Source organism: Tachysurus fulvidraco, chromosome 7 (assembly GCF_022655615.1).
Source record: "Tachysurus fulvidraco isolate hzauxx_2018 chromosome 7, HZAU_PFXX_2.0, whole genome shotgun sequence".
NCBI classification, from domain to species: Eukaryota; Metazoa; Chordata; class Actinopteri; order Siluriformes; family Bagridae; genus Tachysurus; species Tachysurus fulvidraco.
The window spans coordinates 2,458,248-2,483,247 of record NC_062524.1 but is presented as its reverse complement, the minus strand read 5'-3'; the positions used below and the strand labels follow the sequence as shown (position 1 = coordinate 2,483,247).

At 42.8% G+C, this 25,000-nt stretch overlaps 1 protein-coding gene across 6 annotated transcripts in view; it reads right to left on the bottom strand.

Annotated features, from left to right (window-relative positions):
• LOC113650480 (RNA binding protein fox-1 homolog 3-like) overlaps positions 1-25,000 on the bottom strand; it is a 155,196-nt gene that overhangs the window by 62,190 nt on the left and 68,006 nt on the right. The window contains exon 1 of one of the 6 annotated variants that reach the window (XM_047816770.1): positions 14,228-14,380. The exons of the other annotated variants lie outside the window; for them this stretch is intronic. Within the exon in view, the coding sequence (XP_047672726.1) occupies positions 14,228-14,308 (81 nt within the window). The 5' untranslated portion in view covers positions 14,309-14,380. Of the gene's footprint in view, positions 1-14,227; positions 14,381-25,000 lie in introns of those variants that run through there. 6 annotated transcript variants of the gene reach the window in all.

The following is a 25,000-nucleotide window of genomic DNA, read 5'->3' as shown; positions in this document are numbered from 1 at the left end:
AGAATCTCAATCAGAAAATATCACCATGAGATAAAAATATATCCAAAAATCAGAGCTCCTTGGCAGGGAATTTTTGTTGCCAGTTACAATGACCAAGAACATTAATGATGCAGTAACGATGCAGTAACGATGCAGTAACGATGCAGTAACGATGCAGTAACGATGCAGCTATATTACTGAACTTTAATACTACATGACATGATATGCAGCTTGTAGTTATAATACAATTTATATCCTGAATGTAGCTGATATTTCTGTAAAGCTGCATTTCTTTAAAAAACATATAAACTAAACATATATTTATATGTGTATACAACACACAGCCCAGAGAACACAACACAACACAACACACAGCCCAGAGAACACAACACAACACAACACACAGCCCAGAGAACACAACACAACACAACACACAGCCCAGAGAACACAACACAACACAACACACAGCCCAGAGAACACAACACAACACAACACACAGCCCAGAGAACACAACAAAACACAACACACAGCCCAGAGAACACAACACAACACAACACACAGCCCAGAGAACACAACACACAGCACAGAGAACACAACACAACACAACACACAGCCCAGAGAACACAACACAACACAACACACAGCCCAGAGAACACAACACAACACACAGCCCAGAGAACACAACACAACACAACACACAGCCCAGAGAACACAACACAACACACAGCCCAGAGAACACAACACAACACAACACACAGCCCAGAGAACACAACACAACACAACACACAGCCCAGAGAACACAACACAACACAACACACAGCCCAGAGAACACAACACAACACAACACACAGCCCAGAGAACACAACACAACACAACACACAGCCCAGAGAACACAACACAACACAACACACAGCCCAGAGAACACAACACAACACAACACACAGCCCAGAGAACACAACACAACACAACACACAGCCCAGAGAACACAACACACAGCACAGAGAACACAACACAACACACAGCACAGAGAACACAACACAACACACAGCACAGAGAACACAACACAACACACAGCCCAGAGAACACAACACAACACAAAGCACAGAGAACACAACACAACACAACACACAGCACAGAGAACACAACACAACACACAGCCCAGAGAACACAACACAACACAAAGCACAGAGAACACAACACAACACAACACACAGCACAGAGAACACAACACAACACACAGCCCAGAGAACACAACACAACACAACACAACACACAGCACAGAGAACACAACACAACACACAGCACAGAGAACACAACACAACACAACACACAGCCCAGAGAACACAACACAACCCAGAGAACACAACACAACCCAGAGAACACAACACACAGACCAGAGAACACAACACACAGCCCAGAGAACACAACACACAGCCCAGAGAACACAACACACAGCCCAGAGAACACAACACAACACACATCCCAGAGAACACAACACACAGCCCAGAGAACACAACACACAGCCAAGAGAACACAACACAACACACAGCCCAGAGAACACAACACAACACACAGCCCAGAGAACACAACACACAGCACAGAGAACACAACACACAGCCCAGAGAACACAACACACAGCACAGAGAACACAACACACAGCACAGAGAACACAACACACAGCACAGAGAACAGAACACACAGCACAGAGAACACAACACACAGACCAGAGAACACAACACACAGCACAGAGAACACAACACACAGACCAGAGAACACAACACACAGCCCAGAGAAGACAACACACAGCCCATAGAACACAACACAACACACAGCACAGAGAACACAACACACAGACCAGAGAACACAACACACAGACCAGAGAACACAACACACAGCACAGAGAACACAACACACAGACCAGAGAACACAACACACAGCCCAGAGAACACAACACACAGCCCAGAGAACACAACACACAGCCCAGAGAACACAACACACAGCCCAGAGAACACAACACAACACACAGCCCAGAGAACACAACACACAGCCCAGAGAACACAACACACAGCCCATAGAACACAACACAACACACAGCCCAGAGAACACAACACACAGCACAGAGAACACAACACACAGCCAGAGAACACAACACACTTTGCGCTAACATTAGCACAGCTCTTGGTCCTATTTTAATGATCTTTATACGACACAAATTGAAGCTGTACACTGGTGATTACAGCTAATGATCGCTGCTCTGCTCGAATTTCTGATCTATTGACCTCATATTCAGCTTCTGCTTTCGCACCCAAATGTAGGTAGTGTTAAAAATAAAGAAAAGAAAAAAAAGAATTGGTCTTGCCTGTGTGTGTGTGTGTGTGTGTGTGTGTGTGTGTGTGTGTGTGTGTGTGTGTGTGTGTGTGTGTGTGTGTGCACTTGTGCCCAATCAGAGCAAAAGTGCCTAGGGCGGAAATAAGGAGAAAACTGATTTACGACACTCAGCGTGTGTGTGTGTGTGTGTGTGTGTGTGTGTGTGTGTGTGTGTGTGTGTGTGTGTGTGTGTGTGTGTGTGTGTGTGTGTGTAGTACTGAGTGGTTTATTAAGGTGGCTGTAATTTGATAAGCTAAGGAAACTCAATGGACTGTGAGCCACTCAGCACTTTTCTACCAGAGAGAGCTATGGATGGATGAATGGATGGATGGATACAAAGAATGACAGACAGTGGAGAGAGAGAGACAGAGAGAGAGAGAGAGAGAGAGAGAGAGAGAGAGAGAGAGAGAGAGAGAGAGAGAGAGAGAGAGAGAGAGAGAGAGAGAGAGAGAGACAGGGGGACAGAGGGAGAAAGAGAGATGGGGGATTCCCTGATTGTGAATGAGCTTCTCTCCTTCACGGGCTAAATATGGAGAAAAAGAAGAGAATTCATTCAATAACGGACGAAGGTAGAGAACAGGATGGTGTGTGTGTGTGTGTGTGTGTGTGTGTGTGTGTGTGTGTGTGTGTGTGTGTGTGTGTGTGAGAGAGAGAGAGTGTTGGATAAGATCGATCCAAATCTACTGATCTCACTTTTAGCTACAGAAACCTACCTCTAACATCTCTCTCACACACACACACACACACACACACACACACACACACACACACACACACACACACACACACACACACACACACACACACACACACACACCACTTGAGATAATCAAAGATACACCGTAGTCATTCTTTTCTGTTTCACACACACACACACACACACACACACACACACACACACACACACACACACACACACACACACACACACACACACACACACACACACACAGTAAGTGTGATAGTCAGCCAGTAATAAACCAACATATGACCTATCGCACCTTTAACTGCCTCTTATTTAACGCACACCGCCACCATCTCCTGTGAGCTGAATCATTAAAGAAAAGACTCCAGCAGATCAAAGAGCGAAAGAATGAGACAGAAGAAAAGAGTCCTCTCTCACTCTCGTTCTTTCATCCTCCAGAGAATCTTTTATTCATCCATTTTATCAGGGCCGTTGTAGAGCTAAATCATTCATGACGTGTCACACTCCGAGTCTCTTCCCCGCCTCAGGGTGAAGAGGGATACAGAGCGGTGGTGTAGTGTGTAACTCTGAGCCTCGCCTTCATTCCCCAAAAAAACTCATCAAAACTTCAAAACACTGAAAAATATCTGAGGCTGATTTATTAATGAGGAGGATCTCTGACAAATAAAGTCATATAGCACGTGATGTTTCCACTGAAATCATGTCACATGACCCATTATGTCATGGCTGATGTGTGTTTGTTCGTTTACACATTAAATTAATATTCAGCAGAGATCAAGAACAAAGCATACATTAAATAACCTTAATGAACAGTATGATGTCACACGCAACTGTTCTGTTTCTCTGTGCTCACTACGTTCTCTGTGTTCACTGTGTTCTCTGTGCTCTGTGTTCTCTGTGTTCACTGTGTTCTCTGTGCTCTGTGTTCTCTGTGTTCTCTGTGTTCTCTGGGCTCTGTGTACTCTGGGCTCTGTGTTCTCTGTATTCTTTGTGCTGTGTTCTCTGGGCTCTGTGTTCTCTGGGCTCTGTGCTCTCTGTGTTCTCTGGCCTCTGTGTTCACTGTGTTCTCTGTGCTCTGTGTTCTCTGTATTCTTTGTGCTGTGTTCTCTGGGCTCTGTGTACTCTGGGCTCTGTGTTCTCTGGGCTCTGTGTTCTCTGTGTACTCTGGGCTCTCTGTTCTCTGAGCTCTGTGTTCTCTGTGTACTCTGGGCTCTGTGTTCTCTGTGGACTCTGGGCTCTGTGTTCTCTGGGCTCTATGTTTTTTCTGTGTTCTCTCTGTTCTGTGTTCTCTGTGGACTCTGGGCTCTCTGTTCTCTGTGTTCTCTGGGCTCTGTGTTCTCTGTGTTCTGTGTTCTCTGTGGACTCTGGGCTCTCTGTTCTCTGTGTTCTCTGGGCTCTGTGTTCTCTGTGTTCTGTGTTCTCTGTGGACTCTGGGCTCTCTGTTCTCTGTGTTCTGTGTTCTCTGTGGACTCTGGGCTCTCTGTTCTCTGTGTTCTCTGGGCTCTGTGTTCTCTGGGCTCTGTGGACTCTGGGCTCTGTGTTCTCTGTGGACTCTGGGCTCTGTGTTCTCTGGGCTCTATGTTTTTTCTGTGTTCTCTGTGTTCTGTGTTCTCTGTGTTCTCTGTGTTTTCTGTGTTCTCTGTGTTCTGTGTTCTCTGTGTTTTCTGTGTTCTCTGTAATCTTTGAGCACTGCCCAGGGCATTATGGGGTAGGTTTCCGCTTACCCAGCTGTGTGTATTATCTCATAGATCCGTACCGACATGTTTACACTGCTAAAACATTGCTGGTGTCATTTTATTGATTGTTTACTGCAGAGAACTGGTTTCTAATGAGAGCAAAAAAGTTTTCAGATCATTGATTATCACGGCTGGAACTAGGCTGCCTAACTAGTGCACTTCTCTGATCCTCCCTCCGCTCACACACTGATAATGAGGTGTCTGATAATGAGGTGAATGTGGGACACACATACAAACACACATACACACACACACACACACACACACACACACACACACACACACACACACACACACACACACACACACACACACACACACACAAAGACACACACAAACACACATACACAAACACACAAACACACACACACACAAACACGTACACATGCACACAAACACACATACACACACAAACACACACACGCACACAAACACACACACACACGCACGCGCACACACACACACACACACACACACACATGCAGAACACTGATTTTTATTGCCAAAAATGGGAAAGGGGAGGAGCTAAAACAATCTATTTTTTACTAATAAAATAACATTAATAAAAATAAAACATTTGAAATAAGGATCAAACTAAATTAAATGTGAAATAAAAGATTAGCCAAACGAAACTAAATGCATTATCAATATTAATTTGAAGCCAATTTTCAATTCAAGCCAAAACTAATAATACATGAAAAAAAAACTATTGAAATAATTTAAAGCAGCAGGAAAGAAAAATCACATGAAATAAAATCCACTCTATTGCAGCTAAAATTTAAATAATTGTAAAATGTGTGTGTGTGTGTGTGTGTGTGTGTGTGTGTGTGTGTGTGTGTGTGAGAGAGAGAGAGAGAGAGAGAGAGAGAGAGAGAGAGAGAGAGAGAGAGAGAGAGAGAGAGAGAGAGAGATTCATTTTCTTCCTTATAATAACCGACTCTGTAATTCTGAGTCCTGGTTAATAAAACATTCAGAAAATCAGAAGTTCTGAAATTCAAATCAAAAGCAACTAGAGAAGAGGCAGAACCTGAGGCCAATCCAAACCCCATCACGTTATCTCTCCATCAGGTTATCTCTCCATCACGTTATCCCTCCATCACTTTATCTCTTTCTAAGCGTGCATTAAGAGGAGCTCATAAGTCAGAGGCTCGGGGTGTGCTGGCGCTCGCCGGTGGATTGTGTTAGAGATTCCCTGAAGGTTGGAGCCGGAAAATTGAGACAGTAAGAAGGAGAAGTGAGTGAAAGCCCACAGAGCTGCAGGTTATTGTTCCAAAATTCCTCCGATATTCACTCCTTATTTTAGGAAAGTCATAAACACACATTTGGAAATGAGAACAGCTCAAAAATCCTTTTTTTTTTATTTATCATCCAACTACAAGGTTAGAGAAACTCTCACAGTGTCTGTCCCTCTCTCTCTCTCTCTCTCTCTCTCTCTCTCTCTCTCTCTCTCTCTCTCTCACACACACTCTCTCTATCATCCTCCTCTCTCTCTCTCACTCTCTCACTCTCTCTATCATCCTCCTCTCTCTCTCTCTCTCTCTTTCTCTCTCACTCTATCATGCTTCTTTTTCTTTCTCTCTGTCTCTGTCTCTCTGTCTCTCTCTCTCTGTCTCTCTCTCTCTCTCTCTCTCTCTCTCTCTCTCTCTCTCTCTCTCTCTCTCTCTCTCTCTCTCTTCACTAAACTCAATCTAACAGTGTGTATAACTATATTGGGAAGTTTTCCTCTCAGCCCTCGAGCTACACATCATCCTTTCTGTCATCTGATCACAGTGTTATGTGCTTTTATAAGAGCAGAGCGAGAAGAAGAAAAATAATACACCGATCTCCTGATTTTTACAATTTCATATATTGCATCTATAAAGGAGACGGCTATAAAACTCCGTCTGAAATAAACGTTATATTATAATAATAAAAATATAGGATTCTTTTTTTATATAAGATAAAATAAACAGCAGCTGTAATTTCCCATCAGTCCTCTAGTGGGTGTTGCCTAATATTGTAATGACTCCACCTACAGCGTCACTCAGGCTGCTAAGCATATTTTAAAAGTTATTAAAATATTTATTCTAAAGTACATTTTCCTCGCTAGATTAACTGCTATACAATAACACATTACAAACTTACTCTCATAAGTTTTCTCACTAGTTTACATTTCTCTTGCTAGTTTAGATAACTCTCAATAGTTTAGTTGACTCTCAATAGTTTAGATAACTTGCTAGTTTAGATAACTCTCACTAGTTTAGATAACTCTCACTAGTTTAGATGACTCTCACTAGTTTAGATAACTCTTATTAGTATAGATGACTCTCGCTAGTTTATTTCTATCTTGCTAGGTTACATTTTCCAGGGTTATCTTTCTTTCTCTAGGTTAGTTTGGCCCAGATATTTCTGTACGTTAGCTTTTAGTAGTTGCTAACTCTTTATGTTGAAGCTCCGCCCCCTGGCCCTCAGGACACCAGGATGTAGCGCACATACTGTATCTAGCATTCTGACACCACACGCATCCATCCACCGGTTCATGATGAGAAAACAGTAAAGTCTTCCTGAGAGAAGTTTCGTGTCTCCATGTTTACTGACAACAAGCAGCAGAGAAATAGCTGATGTTTGTGAGGCCTGATGGCGTCTGTAGCTCACACACTAACACACAGACAGAAATAGCTGATGTTTGTGAGGCCTGATGGCGTCTGTAGCTCACACACTAACACACAGACAGAAATAGCTGATGTTTGTGAGGCCTGATGGCGTCTGTAGCTCACACACTAACACACAGACAGAAATAGCTGATGTTTGTGAGACCTGATGGCGTCTGTAGCTCACACACTAACACACAGACAGAAATAGCTGATGTTTGTGAGGCCTGATGGCGTCTGTAGCTCACACACTAACACACAGACAGAAATAGCTGATGTTTGTGAGGCCTGATGGCGTCTGTAGCTCACACACTAACACACAGACAGAAATAGCTGATGTTTGTGAGGCCTGATGGCGTCTGTAGCTCACACACTAACACACAGACAGAAATAGCTGATGTTTGTGAGGCCTGATGGCGTCTGTAGCTCACACACTAACACACAGACAGAAATAGCTGATGTTTGTGAGGCCTGATGGCGTCTGTAGCTCACACACTAACACACAGACAGAAATAGCTGATGTTTGTGAGTCCTGATGGCGTCTGTAGCTCACACACTAACACACAGACAGAAATAGCTGATGTTTGTGAGGCCTGATGGCGTCTGTAGCTCACACACTAACACACAGACAGAAATAGCTGATGTTTGTGAGTCCTGATGGCGTCTGTAGCTCACACACTAACACACAGACAGAAATAGCTGATGTTTGTGAGGCCTGATGGCGTCTGTAGCTCACACACTAACACACAGACAGAAATAGCTGATGTTTGTGAGGCCTGATGGCGTCTGTAGCTCACACACTAACACACAACCAGCTCCAGTTTCATGTTAACCTTAATGTTTCTCTTCATCACGTCTACATGAGGAACCGTGATGCAGTCAGCAGAAAACTCCTCAGACTGAGCGCTCATTTAGCACAAAGCTTCACGCCATACAACACATTTAGCCCTATGTCATGTCACGTCACTCCATACAACACATTTAGCCCTATGTCACGTCACGTCACTCCATACAACACATTTAGCCCTATGTCACTTTCACTCCACTCTATACAACACATTTAGCTCTATGTCACTTCACTCCATACAACACATTTAGCCCTATGTCACTTCACTCCATACGACACATTTAGCCCTATGTCACGTCACTCCATACAACACATATAGCCCTATGTCACTTCACACCATACGACACATTTAGCCCTATGTCACTTTCACTTCACTCCATACAACACATATAGCCCTATGTCACTTCACACCATACAACACATTTAGCCCTATGTCACTTCACTCCATACGACACATTTAGCCCTATGTCACTTCACTCCATACGACACATTTAGCCCTATGTCACTTCACTCCATACGACACATTTAGCCCTATGTCACTTCACACCATACGACACACTTAGCCCTATGTCACTTCACTCCATACGACACAGGAAACATCAGTTTATTTTCATTTGCTTATTATTGTTTTTAGAAATCAGACAGAAGTCTGAGAGAAAATTACTGGCACTTTAATAGATAATGATTATAAGATATATAGAGATGAAAACTTGATCACACACACACACACATACACACACACACACACACACACACACACACACACACACACACACACACACACACACACACACACACACACACACAGAAGGAGAGAGTGAGCTCATAAATTACCCTGAGCTATGGAAAATTTATGACCTCAAATCGCTCCATCACCGGCTCCCTCTGTCAGCGTAATTCTCCCTGAAGTGCCCAAAAAGTCCTGTGTGTGTGTATGTGAGTGTGAGTTAGCGGTGTGTGTGTGTGTGTGTGTGTGTGTGTGTGTGTGTGTGTGTGTGTGAGGGAGTGAAAATTGAAATGAAAGCGAAAGAGTGCATTGTGGAAATATAATGTTATATTCACACACATTTACACACACACTCTCTGTCTCTCTCTCTCACACACACACACACTCTCTCTCTCTCTCTCTCACACACACACACACACACACACACACACACACACACACACACACACACACACACACACACACACACACACACACACACACAGAGAGCGTAAGATTGGATTTTCCTCCATGAAATGTAAGTACATGGCGAGACACCACTGCAACAAGATCCATTTTACACAGCATTTTTCCTCTCACTGCCCACACTGTTCAAGCATGTTACACATGTGCACACACACACACACACACACACACACACACACACACACACACACACACACACACACACACACACACACACACACACATATATACAGAGGAAGAAACGCATAAAACACAACATCACGTACATGAAATGTACAACGGTCTGAGATGAGAATAAGAAAGTGTACAGCTGTGTTTAACGTCTCGTTTTGTTTATCAGTTTAGAAGCAGATAAATAATAGAAAGGAACATGCAGCTTCAAACTAAGCACACACACACACACACACACACACACACACACACACACACACACACACACACACACACACACGCATGCGTGCAAACACGGGTCGTCTTTTATAGGTTCTGACTTTATATGGGTCTCATAAAATGTTACAAGCGCACCTTGACTTGCTTCACTGACTGACTGACTAATACCAACACACACACACACACACACACACACACACACACACACACACACACACACACACACACACACACACACACACACAGACTCACTCCATTTGAGATGAACACACTATTGCATTATCAGCTCTTTCTCTCAAAATGATTTGGCTTTGCACTTTTCTTCTCCCGTTTGTTTAGTAGAAAAGTCGACACGAATCCTTAGAATTTACGCTTCATTCATTTCTGTACCGTGAACAACACCATGTTCATGTCGATGTGAAAATTAGCTCATACGTAACGTCCATAGATTTATTTTAACCTCTTTGTCAACATAGAAAATGTGACGGAAACAAATCTCGATCACATGATACGTGATTCACTAATAATGATGATAATAACACCTCAGACTGAACTGATTAGGGAATTGCTACGTTGCTAAGCTAATGAAAATCAGTTATAAAATGAACCCTAGGTTTAAACTAGCAGCTTTCTTGTAGATTGACATATTTGGGAATTTAGCTACTGCTAATGATGTGGCATGGGAGTTGTGGGCGTGGCCTTTCCACCATTTTTGCTTCTTCCAAATGAGAAAATTAGCAGCTATTTGATCTGTGTTTATGCGCTAAAGCTAACTAGTTATTCATTCATTCATTGTCTACCGCTTATCCGAACTTCTCGGGTCACGGGGAGCCTGTGCGTATCTCAGGCGTCATAGTGCATCGAGGCAGGATACACCCTGGACGGAGTGCCAACCCATCAAAGGGCACACACACACACTCTCATTCACTCACACACTCACACACTACGGACAGTTTTCCAGATGCCAATCAACCTACCATGCATGTCTTTGGACCGGGGGAGGAAACCGGAGTACCCGGAGGAAACCCCCGAGGCACGGGGAGAACATGCAAACTCCACACACACACAAGGCGGAGGCGGGAGTCGAACCCCGACCCTGGAGGTGTGACACGAACGTGAAACTAACTGCAGGTTTAGGTTAGAGTTACACTTTACCTCATCGATGCTCTTGGTAAATCTTAGTTGTTAGAAAATTTTTACAAGATCTATAGTCAAGTGATGCCGTTTCACCTCATCAGTATATTTTCACTTACTGCTTCTCATCCCTCAAATCAATTTCAAGCCCCATTTCATTTTACACACCCTGACATGCCCCCTAACACACACACAAACACACACACACACACACACACACACACACACACACACACACACACACACACACACACACACACACACACACACTTCACTTGTTTATCTCCAACCTCGTTGCCTATAATTGAAGAAGTCACAGGTGAAACATAGCATTGCAGTGTAGCCACAGTGTGTATGTATTTATTAGCTAACTTGTGTATGTGTGTGTGTGTGTGTGTGTGTGTGTGTGTGTGTGTGTGTGTGTGTGTGTGTGTGTGTGTGAGTGTGTGTGTAAAATCAACTGGGGCTTGAAATTGATCTGAAAGTCTCTAAATAAATGAACGCAGAAAGCAAAATCCTAATAAATGACAGCACTGCAGCAAAGAAACCCTTTTCATTAGCCACTCATTACACACATACACACACACACACACACACACACACACACACACACACACACACACACACACACACACACACACACATACAGGACATATGAGCAGTTTTGTGTTTTGTGTGAAACTGTTGGATTATTAAATCTCAGGTTAGCTCAGGTTTGAATTAGCATATTAGCATAATACATGTTAGCATAGATGGCATTATTCCATTTTGATATCAAGTGGGTGGGGCTAATGTCTTAGAAAACCCTAGCAATGATTTTCCCCCTAGTTTTAATCAAAGTAGTTAGTGAAAGCTAAAAGTGAGAGCTAGAGAGAGAGAGAAAGGTGAACGAGACAGTAACTAACTAAACTGTGAGTAAACTAGCAGGACAAAGCTAACACAGTGAGGGAGAGCTGATCTAATCCCATAAGGATAAAAACCTAGTGAAGGAAAAGGACATTACAAGTGAAATCACAATCTGGCAACCAAGACAGTAAAAAGTCACCTAACAAAGAAAGAGAATGTAATCATGGTCTAACTCGTGGTGTGAAAGTTAGCGTGGTGAAGAAGAGCTGAGAGAGAAACAACACACACGACTGACACAGAGATTTATCTGGGATTTAATCAGACCATAAAGATTACATCTCTATCTTCAGTCTATCCTCCGTGATTACTTTGTAAGGATACGGAAAAAATAAGACCTACATAGTGTTTAGTTTACTGTTATTGTCTTAAACACACACACACACACACACACACACACACACACACACACACACACAGAATACAGCGTCTACAGAGTGCGGCTCTCTGGGGAAGTCCGACGCTTTCTGGGCCAAGCAAGTCACATCTCCACGGCGACCCCCTCAGTTCTGTGTGTGTGTGTGTGTGTGTGTGTGTGTGTGTGTGTGCGTGTGTGAGGGTGTCTGTGTGTACGCGCAGATGGCCGAGAGGAATGGAGGTCAATAGACTGATGTTGGGGTATGATTTAAAAGGAGTAAGTGGAATGCACTTTGTCTCACACACACACACACACACACACACACACACACACACACACACACACACACACACACACACACACACACACACACACACACACATATGCTGTCGCTGAAACACAAAGCACCATGCTGTTTGATTTATATTTCCATGTAATAGAATGACAAATTTGTATGTGTGTATGTGTGAATGTACAGTACAGTATATGTGTGTGTGCATGTACGTGTGTGTGGATGTGTTTGTATGGTTGTGTGTGTATGTGTGTGTGTGTGTATATATATGTGTGTGTGTGTGTATGTGTTTGTATGGTTATGTGTGTTCGTATGTGTGTGTGTGTGTGCATGTACTTGTGTGTGTATGTGTTTGTATGGTTGTGTGTGTGTGGTTGTGTGTGTGCTTGTATGTACATGTGTGTGTTTCTGTGTGTGTGTGTGTGTGTGTGTGTGTGTGTGTGTGTGTGTGTGTGTGTGACTGATTTACCGAGTGTTATTTTATTCAGTCTGGTGAATGTATGTCCCACGTTACATTTTTAATAATGAAGAACATTAGATACAGAAAACTAAAAGTATTTCATTATTTAAAACATCATGTTTTTTTTTAATCCCTTTATAGTGTTAATGTAGAACTAAACATCCCCACGGTGTTCTGACTCCCGCTGTAGTGATGAACATGAGATAAAGATGCAGCAGTGGAGCACAAACCCCTCCGTCCTACATCTTCACCTCTCACACTGGAGACTCCTTCACACAAACACCTCCTCCTGTTACTATAGAAACCATACCTACTGTATCAGAAGGAGAGCCTTAATCCTAAACATAGGTGTGACGTGATGTACAGCTGCACTACCGTCAGAGCCGCTGTGACAGGAAACGTATCGACATGTGACGACCAATCAGAATGCAGAATAAAATAACGCCACTATAAGCCAGGGACTTGATGTAGTGATGTGATGTAATGTACGGTGATGTAATTCAGTAACATGATCTGAGAGGACAGATCTATACAACTCAGAGAACAAATCTCAAACTACTCACACACACACACACACACACACACACACACACACACACACACACACACACACACACACACACACACACACACTACAGTATCATAATTAGATACTTGGGGAACACCAAACTCTCCACACACACTCTCTTTTTTTCGCTTGGCTCCATCAACAACAACAAAAGTCCCGAAACATACGTACATCAGTTTCTCTCGGCTGCGTAAAATGCCAGAACTCACAAAACACACACACACACACACACACACACACACACACACACACACACACACACACACACACACACACACACAAACACTACATATTTTTAATAGAGTCTGATAATATAAAAATTATCATAATGTACAATCACACACACTAACAAATAAATACAAGCACTCTGCTTTTATAAAGACAACACAGGTGGAAGGAACTACAGGAACAAAAGGATGAATGGGGAGAGAGAGAGAGAGAGAGAGAGAGAGACAGAGAGAGAGACAGAGAGAGAGAGAGAGAGAGAGGTAGCACAATACCCTGTTGGAAAGAGAGCAGCGCGACAGAACGTGATGAGGAGATGAAGGGAGAGAGAAGGCACACAGTGGAAGGATGAGACAGAGGGAGAGAAGAATCGATACAGAGAGGTGGATGAAGGGATGAGCAGAGGTAGCGAGGGAAGAGAGGAACAGAAGGAGTCTTACCTCGGGCAGGTAGAGGAAGGTTGGGACGGGGTGAGGGAGCATTGCTGCACTGGGGATCAGGACACAGCCAGAGTCGGCCATGGAGAGAGAGGAATGAGCGCAGACACAACACACACGCGCTACCTCTTTCTGTTACACACACACACACACACTTTCACGTGCAGGGTGATCCTGCCCCTTTCTGCCTCTCCCCTTTCTCCCTCCCTCTCTCCCTCCCTCTCTCTCTATCTCTCTGCCTCAGGCGCTCAGTGCTGCACTCGTTTGTCTTCAGCTGGGGTGTTCCCTTCTCTTCCCTTCTCTCTCTCTCTCTCTCTCTCTCTCTCTCTCTCTCTCTCTCTCTCCCACTTTCTCTGTCTCTCTTTGTGTGCTTTTGCGCTCAGTATCTCTTTTTTTTATTCTTCAAGGGTGTTCCCTCGTTCCTTCCTTAAATTTGTGTGTGTGTGTCTGTGTGTGTGTGTGATTAGTTTACATTTTAATATTAAATCCTTACATTAAATTATATTATTGTCTGAAAGGGGATATTATTTCATCATCATCATCATCATCATCATCATCATCAACATATTTTATGATTAATGATCAAACCAATGCATCCTGCTAACTGCTTATTTTCTGAGGAACTGCAGAATCTGACTGCATTAAAAGTCACCATATAAAACATCTTAATTGTATTTACACAGTTTGTGCGAGTGTGAACATGACTTAGTGAGTGTCGCCATTACAAATGGCTACATTACAAATAAGCTGCAGTGAACTGGGGTACGTGAAGGTATGCATGGGTGTGGAGCAATGAGGTGAGCAAGTGTGTGTGTGTGTAGAGTCTGAGTGTGTAGAGTGTGAGTGTGTGCAGAGTGTGAGTGTGGTGAGTGTGTGAGTGTGTGAGTGTAGAGTGTGAGTGTGCAGAGTGTGAGTGTGTGAGTGTGTGAGTGTAGAGTGTGCAGAGAGTGAATGTGTATAGAGTGTATAGAGTGTATAGAGTGTAAGTGTGTAGAGTGTATAGAGTGTATAGAGTGTATAGAGTGTGAGTGAATAGAGTGTATAGAGTGTGTGTATAGAGTGTATAGAGTGTGTGTATAGAGTGAATAGAGTGTATAGAGTGTATAGAGTGTGTGTATAGAGTGTATAGAGTGTATAGAGTGTATAGAGTGTATAGAGTGTATAGAGTGTATAGAGTGTGAGTGAATAGAGTGTATAGAGTGTATAGAGTGTATAGAGTATATAGAGTGTATAGAGTGTATAGAGTGTATAGAGTATATAGAGTGTATAGAGTATATAGAGTGTATAGAGTGTATAGAGTGTATAGAGTGTATATAGTGTGAGTGAATAGAGTGTATAGAGTGTATAGAGTGTATAGAGTGTATAGAGTGTATAGAGTGTGAGTGTATAGAGTGTATAGAGTGTATAGAGTATATAGAGTGTATAGAGTGTATAGAGTATATAGAGTGTGAGTGTATAGAGTATATAGAGTGTATAGAGTGTATAGAGTGTATAGAGTATATAGAGTGTATAGAGTATATAGAGTGTATAGAGTATATAGAGTGTATAGAGTGTATAGAGTATATAGAGTGTGAGTGTATAGAGTGTATAGAGTGTATAGAGTATATAGAGTGTATAGAGTGTATAGAGTATATAGAGTGTATAGAGTGTAAAGAGTGTGAGTGAATAGAGTGTGAGTGAATAGAGTGTGTAGATTGTGAGTGTATAGATTGTGAGTGTGTAGAGTGTGAGAGGATAGAGTGTATAGATTGTGAGTGTATAGAGTGTATAGAGTGCTTAGAGTGTGAGTGTGTAGTGTGAGAGTATAGAGTGTATAGAGTGTGTGTGTATAGAGTGTATAGAGTGTATAGAGTGTGTAGAGTGTATAGAGTGTATAGAGTGTGTGTATAGAGTGTATAGAGTGTATAGAGTGTGAGTGTATAGAGTGTATAGAGTGTGTGTATAGAGTGTATAGAGTGTGTGTATAGAGTGTATAGAGTGTATAGAGTGTATAGAGTGTATAGAGTGTGTGTATAGAGTGTATAGAGTGTGTGTATAGAGTGTATAGAGTGTGAGTGTATAGAGTGTATAGAGTGTGTGTATAGAGTGTATAGAGTGTATAGAGTGTATAGAGTGTGTGTATAGAGTGTATAGAGTGTATAGAGTGTATAGAGTGTATAGAGTGTGTGTATAGAGTGTATAGAGTGTATAGAGTGTGTGTATAGAGTGTATAGAGTGTATAGAGTGTATAGAGTGTGTGTATAGAGTGTATAGAGTGTATAGAGTGTATAGAGTGTGTGTATAGAGTGTATAGAGTGTATAGAGTGTATAGAGTGTATAGAGTGTGTGTATAGAGTGTATAGAGTGTATAGAGTGTATAGAGTGTGTGTATAGAGTGTATAGAGTGTATAGAGTGTATAGAGTGTATATTCACCACATTTTTATCGAGCACACTTGTTGACACTGCACTATTCCACTGTTCCCTGATGCCTCTGATTGGTTAATACTCATGTCACGTACATGTTACTGATCAGAAAATATCTGAGAACATTAATATCAACACGTCACTAATCAATATAATAACCATCTTCATTATAACCCCAATATTTATTATGATTTTGACCACATTCACCACCGCCACCACCACCACCACCGCCACCGCCACCACTGCCACCACCATCATCATCATCACCATTACTGTAGTCCCATACAACACACACCCACACTCATTAATCATGGTGTGTCTGTGTATGTCAGTAACATCTGTTACATGTAGAGCTGCTGTGGTACCAACTCCCAGATCACATTAGTGTGTGTGTGTGTGTGTGTGGGGGGGGGTATTAATCACAATATAAAAAATCAACAATAATGAAAACAAACCTTTATGTTCAAACTGTTGGATGAGGATCATGTTGGTGAACATCACAGACTGAAGAACTTGCTACTGCAGGCCTCCAGATCACTGAGATCTGTTGTACAGGGACTGTGATTGAGCTTTGAAATCACTAGAAGCCTTTGAGCTCTTGGAACAGTCCAGGAGGATTTGTACAGTACAGCTGTTCTTTTTTTTTACTTTTAAAATTGATAAGTCCTTGTGAGAAGTATGTGAGAAGCTGACCTGCAGCATTTTCATAGGGGGATAAGATGTGAATTAAGCTTTTAGACTTTTCAGTACACTTCCTAAAATCCTCTCTGATCTGACTATGATCTCCCCGTGGGCACATCTAGGGGAAGTTTATCCCACCACCTAGGCACCAGAACAGAGGAAAGCCTTGATGCAAGCTTTCCTTGTACCTTGAGAGATGGTGGATCCATCCGTACAGTGCTAGAGGATCTGAGGAAGTAGAGTGAAGAGCGCTGTGTGCTAAGTGCTTTGATGTAAGTGGGTTCTGGGCCATTTTTAGATTAGTAGGAAAGAATCATTGTTTCGAATCCAATGCAGGCAGCTACAGGAAGCCAGAGAAGAAGGTCGAAAAGAAACTGAACTGCTAGAGAGTTTTGATTAGTCGCAAAGGTGGAATGGTGAAGAGAGGCAGACCTTATGGGAGTGAGATTCAGAGTCCGGTCTTGAAATGATGAGTAGCCGCTGTGGCTAGAAATGGACCAGGACTTCTGATGTTGTAATGGAGAAACAGCTGCTAGGACAACTGATTGTCCAGCGTTACCAATTGCAGTGACCATTGGTGAGATCTGAGAGTCCAGGAAGTCCAGAAAAATCACAAGATCTTGAGGTGGGTACAGTATGCATCTCCAGATGAACAGCAGTTACATTTAGTTGGGAATCCTTTTCAACTGATGAGATGCCATCTATGATGAGATGTCTGCCAGACATTCTGTGAGCAGAGCAAGAACCTGGATGTCTGAGGGTGTGAGATACTGAGTTGATGGCCATTTGGGAAGTTTTTGTAAAATGTCCTTTGAAGCCCAAATTTCTAAGATCTTTGAGGTTGGTAATGTAGAGATATAGCTGATTATAGACAGGGCATTCAAGGATTTTTAGAAAGAAAAGAAATGCCATTCTGGTTGGTGTCTGAAGGATCAAGTGTAGGTTACTTCTTGATGGGAATAACCCCCCTGGTCTTGAATGCAAATGATACATGTTATGGAGACATTAATGATTGTAGAGTTAGAAGTCTTGTGAGATGGTCTAGAGCAACGGTCTCCAATCTTATCCGCAAAGAGCCGGTGTGGGTGCAGGTTTTCATTCCAACCAAGTAGAAGCCACACCTGATTCCACCTGTTTAATCAGCTGCTCTTGGCTTTTAGTAGACTCTGATGTGGCTTCTGCTTGGTTGGAATGAAAACCTGCACCCATGCCGGCCCTTTGCGGATAAGATTGGAGACCCCGTACTAGATCATTGTGGATGGGATTGGATCCAAGTTGCAAGTGGCAACATTTTCAACAGGATAAAGTCATCAGACTAGATCTAGCAATGCCAAGTACACAAAGATCAGAATGTTACTTACAAGTAAAGAAATGAGTCTAAGACACACTTACTTAAACTCTAGGCCATTTAGAAAGACAGACCAAATAGATAGATTAACCAAACCCCCTCCCACCCATTTACATAGACTACCCAAACCCTCACCCACCCCCAACTGGTCTGGTTTTCCTCCACAGCTCGACTAGATTGTGCTGTTGTACTTAAGTTTTAAGAGCATCAGATGAGAAAGGATGGGGCTCTCTGTGGTGTCCGTAGTTCAGTTAAGATATCAAGCTAAAATAATTATTCTATTATGATGAATGATAATGTCTGAAATGCTTTATTTAAAATAAATAAATAAAAAAGGTTAGCAAGATTATATATTTGCATCATTGCAGGTATGGTGACCCCAACAGGCTGGTGAAAGCCTCAGCTCAGCTGTTTAGAGCTCAGAAAGATGGTGGAATCTTTACCTTCAACTGTCAGTTTGACAGAGAGATTCAGCAGTCGATGTTGTATGTCCAGGATCGTGTAAGTCAAGCTGAAGTGTCATTTCCAATAGAGGTTCTAACTACAGAACATGTCGTTTAGAATCAGCCCTCGTTCAATGAACCCACTGACCGGTTTAATGGAACGAAAACAGAAAATGACTGCTTTATTCATCTGAGAGGACGATCTGATGGTTAACCCACCAACATGATCGATGATTGGAGTTAGGACTTCATTCATCAAATCTGCATTTAACTCCATTCACGAGTAGATTTTGCTGACCACAATCAGCTCACAGGAAATCAGGAACGTTTCAGAGGTTCACATTAAATGTCTAAAACATTAAAAAAGGAAATCAACAGAAAGCTCAGAATGTACATACATGTGCTACAGACCACTGGATGGATGGATAGATAGATAGATAGATAGATAGTTAGATAGATAGATAGATAGATAGATAGATAGATAGATAGATAGATAGATAGATAGATAGATAGATAGATAGAATTAATTTCAGAAGTGCGTCTTCATTCAGTAAAGCTCTGATGTCACACTGCACAAAAAGTGCAACTTGGCAGATCTTATAAAACTGGATTAGTCACAACGCTGTGAGCTGAGTGTATTAAAGCTGCCGTAAAGTTTCTGTTAATCTAATTCTACTGAATCCAAACAAGCACAGAAGCACACAGCACAGCGGCAGTGCAGCAACTGCTCTTAGAAATGCCTTACGTTCACAGTAACTATAGAGTCTAATCTTCATAATGTAGTGATGCCACATGGTTCTGTGTTCACTTCCTCCTGCCTCCTGCCTGTTATGTTAATTAGTTAGTATCTGTCCAGACGTATCTGTTGGTAACTGGTTACCACACCTAGTTATGTGTCAGCTTCAGTTTCTAAACATCTTTGTGTGTGTGTGTGTGTGTGTGTGTGTGTGTGTGTGTGTGTATTTCAGTGACTTCCTTTGACTTCTCGCTAAACATCTAATATTTCTCAATGCTTAAAGGCTTGATGGTAAAAATAAAAAAAAAAGCTTTGCAGAGAAAACAAACGTCCCTGACTTTATAATCCATAATATATAGTATCCTGCCCAGGGTGTACCCTGCCTTGCTCTGCCTTGTGCCCCGATTCTCCTGCGAGGTTCCCTGTGATGGTCTAGAGAATGAATGGATGGATATTATATAGTATGATAGTCATACATATTAGAATAGTACGTTCCTACCCTCACCCCTGGTCATGAGCTTTGGGTCATGACCGAAAGGACGAGATCCCGGATACAGGAGGCCGAAATGAGTTTCCTCCGCAGGGTGGCTGGGCGCTCCTTTAGAGATAGGGTGAGGAGCTCGGTCACTCGGGAGGAGCTCAGAGTAGAGCCGCTGCTCCTCCACATCGAGAGGGGTCAGCTGAGGTGGCTCGGGCATCTGTTTAGGATGCCTCCTGGACGCCTCCCTGGGGAGGTGTTCCGGGCATGTCCAACCGGGAGGAGGCCCCGGGGAAGACCTAGGACACGCTGGAGGGACTATGTCTCTCGGCTGGCCTGGGAACGCCTCGGTATTCCCCCGGAAGAGCTGGAGGAAGTGTCTGGGGAGAGGGAAGTCTGGGCGTCCCTGCTTAGTCTGCTGCCCCCATGACCCGGCCCCGGTTAAGCGGTAGAAGATGGATGGATGGATGGATGGACGGATGGATGGATGGATAGATGGATGGATGACTTATGTGACCCTGAAGCAGTTTGCTTCATTTGGATTGATTAGGGTTAGGGTTAGGGTTAGCCAAAGTAGAATACTTGAAAATACTCTCTGGTGAAGTTTCCATGTTCTCCCCCTTGTCTGTTTCCCACACTAAATTGCCCCTAGGCAGAGTACTGTATTTTGGACTGGTGTCCCATCCACAAATGTAATTCTTAATACATGCCCAGTGTTGCCAGTACAGACTCTGAGTTTGGGGCAGATCTGGATCTGGATGAATAAATCAGTGAACAATTCATAGAAACAACACCCTACAGATCACTGGTTAACAAGCTGAGGGACAAAACCTACTGCACAAACTCCAGACAACTAAATGTCTGGTTTGTGAGACATTTTCATATCTGTCCCTTGTTGCCGAACATTAAGTTGTGATTTTCTGATTTTTGTTGTATTTCTTTTGATCCAGATTCTGTTAATCTTCTTGTCGTGACCTTTCCCCTATTTTGCTCTGTTCTCTGATTAGCTGATAGCATCTTGACCAGCCTTGCTCTGCTTCCTTACCATGCTGATGACATCATCCCCACCACCCTGCCCCACTGAGGACGTCTCTCCATCTGCCTGCCCGTCCAAGTACTGTACGTTCCTCTGCCTGCTTGATACTAGGAGGTTGTTGCTCTGCCCCCTTAATTTTGCAAGAGATCTCTTTCTGTCCTCAGGCTTCGCCGTGGTTGTCTCTCCCCCCTCAGGCAGCAGTACGGACATCGCTCTGCCCGGGGGTCCACGTCATCCTAAGCTGTAGGGGTGGGAGCTATGCCAGCCGCAGCATAGAGATTTACCCAACAGTAACATAGCAAGATTTCTCTTCTTTGTGCCTCACTTTCTCCCCTCCTTTTCTCGAACGTGTGGTAACTAAAACCCCAGAAACGAGCAGATGAGGGCAACGTCAATCCGATTTCTCAGCTACATTCGGTGCTCACTCATCATATCTAATAGATCCACTATCAGTTGCATTGCATTACACAAAATGGACATTAGCTTACTATAGTCATGTTTTCTCTCTAGCTATACATTCTCTCTCTCTCTCTCTCTCTCTCTCTCTCTCTCTCTCTCTCTCTCGATCACTCAATTACTATCTTGAGCAGGGTCTAAAAGTCTGAGTCCGCTACTTATGGAAAACCAATACAAATGTCTGTCAGCTTATAATTTCCTCAAATAAGATTTCATCAATCTTCAGAAAGATAAACGCACGCACGCAAGCTGTGTTTGTGATGACCGAAAGCCGCAGAGATGATCACGTGTACCACGTGGACGAGTCCACTGATATTAGGTGTCAGTCACTAACGGAGATGTGTGGACGAATATAAAGTGTACGCGATGTTCCTTTTACTGTAAACCCGAGCCGTCGGGAATAAGTTATTAGTAAACAAATTGTGTATTTATCGGTTGTGGACTCAGGGTGTCGGATCGCCGTGTACGCTCTATCGCGTACATCATGTGACACACTTTCCTATAAGCATGCTGAATGATTCATGACTTCCTACGGTTATAGGCGCTCTGAGACACTCGCGCTGCCTCGAAAGCATCCATCACTACGGCCAGTGGAACACACAGATGTGTATGTTGTGATATGACGATGTTCCTGATCTCTACAGCACGCCTTTACCTTCGTTCCTCTAGCTGGCTTTAATTTAAAGTGACTAAAAGAAATTCAGTCTAAGCTCAGCTGGGAATGTCTAATCACAAGGTACACGATCGTTTTATTGGTGACCAGCAGCTTTGGTGCTTGTTTGGTTGGATATAAGCTCAACACTCGATACAATAAACACCCAACGATACATAATATAAAGTGCAAGACAGGACCACAAGACCACAGACATCATGTCCATCAGGTACGCAGGCAATACGAACACTAGGAATATGTCCTGAATGCTCTGTAGATCTGTTACATTCTGCACCATCGTGGATTTTACCCAAACCCTCTCTAACTCTATGCTGAACAAACAGGAAAATGGCTCATACAGTAAATCGTTCTGACTCTGTCCTCTGTCCTGCCACCATAGCACAAGGCATGATAATGTGATCATTTTCAAAATGCCCCAGATTTTAGGCTGTAAGTTATTTGGGCTACAGAGAATGTTGTGGTTTGAAGAGACTTGTGTTAACACATGAGTCACGATTTTTACTTCTTCAGATTGTGTGAAAAAAAAAGAAGAAGCAGCTTGTTTACATGCAGTGCAGTTTATTTATAGCGATTCAAACCATATCCACTGTAATACACTAGGGACAGAATACAGTGTGTAACTGCTGCGCTTGATCTGTGTGTGTGTGTGTGTGTGTGTGTGTGTGTGTGTGTGTGTGTGTGTGTGCCTGTGTTAACTCCTCTCTAAGCTGCTCACGGCAGACGTTACAAAGTGATTGTGTTGTTGTGGATTCTCTAATCCCTGTGTTAGTGCTTTCATAACAAAAAGCTGGGAGTAGATTAGCCTGATCACATAAGTGTTTACATCCCCTGCGTGTGTGTGTGTGTGTGTGTGTGTGTGTGTGTGTGTGTGTGTGTGTGTGTGTCTGTGTGGGAGAAGTTATAAAATATAACTCAAAGTGTTTTTAAATTATTAATCTCAAAAACACTCTAAGCACTCACACACAAACACACACACACACACACACACACACACACACACACACACACTTTTTGTAAATCGCCACCTGATGATGTCATACTGGGGATCACCATGGAGACATCGTCTCTTTAGAATGTTGATACTTTCTAAAACAATGTGACAAATGAGATGTTCGCTTCTCAGTGATGCTAAGCGCCTGAGTGTCACAGTGCTAATGCTAATGCTTTAATTCAGTACGTCTGCACAATCACTGCCATCGTAATCTCATTAGAGAGACCACACACACACACACACACACACACACACACACACACACACACACACACACACACACTAATTGAGCAATAATTTTAACTCATTATGATTAGGCTGTTATTATATTAATGAAGTTAATGTCCTTATTCTGCGCAGTGAGACGAACCCCCACTGCATTCTCTCTATAGTGCTGTGAGACACATAAATCACACTCACAAAGGTGTGTGTGTGTGTGTGTGTGTGTGTGTGTGTGTGTGTGTGTGTGTGGTCAGGCATTAACTTTAACAGAGGCTTCAAGGATACATTTTTATCTTATTTATCCCAGACTTTTCACTTTTAAACCCCCCCCATGGATCTTTGTTCTATCTCTCTGAAAGAGCGCTGAGACAATATTGAGACAGTGTTGAGTAAGATGAGACAGAGCTGAGAGTGATCAGAAAGACAAGAGAGATGAAAAATGATGACAGCTGAAAAAAGAGTTGAGACTGACGAGACAGCTGAGACTGATGAGACAGAGATGAGACAAAGAGATGAGACAGAGATGAGACAGGGATGAGACAGGGATGAGACAGAGCTGAAAGAGATGAGACAGAGATGAGTGAGATGAGACAGAGCTAAGAAAGATGAGACAGAGGTAAGAAAGATGAGACAGATCTAAGATGGAGATGAGACAGGGATGAGAGAGCCGAATGAGATGAGGGAGATGAGACAGAGCTAAGAGAGAGATGAGACAGATGAGAGGGATATGAGACAGCTAAGAGAGAGATGAGACAGCACTAAGAGGGATATGAGACAGAGCTAAGAGAGAGATGAGACAGAGCTAAGAGTGAGATGAGACAGAGCTAAGAGAGAGATGAGACAGAGATGAGACAGAGATGAGACAGAGATGAGACACAGAGTTATAACTGATACATGCACAGGGACCTAATTTTGGTGATATAAACATTTGAATCTTTATTTTCTAAATTCAGTGTAAATTCTCTGGGATGATGTACAGAGACTAATCCCTGCCACTGACTCTATCCTTCCTCGACTCAACACCACTGCGAGCTGACACAAAATAGCTGTGGTTTCATCTTATTCTGTCATATTCCACAAGGAAGAACAAATCCTGGCAGCTCGTTAGTGCCTCTGGTGACAGAGTCTAGCTACTACAGCTAGCTAACTAGCACAAAGCTGAGCATGGAACATGAAACAATCACATTTAAAGGGGATGTGAGTAAATCCAGTAGACGTTCGTACACTTCGGATTTCTCACTGCGACTAAAAACAATACAAAACAAAATGTCCATAAGGAAGAAAACCCTGTGATGTAAGTGGAACGAA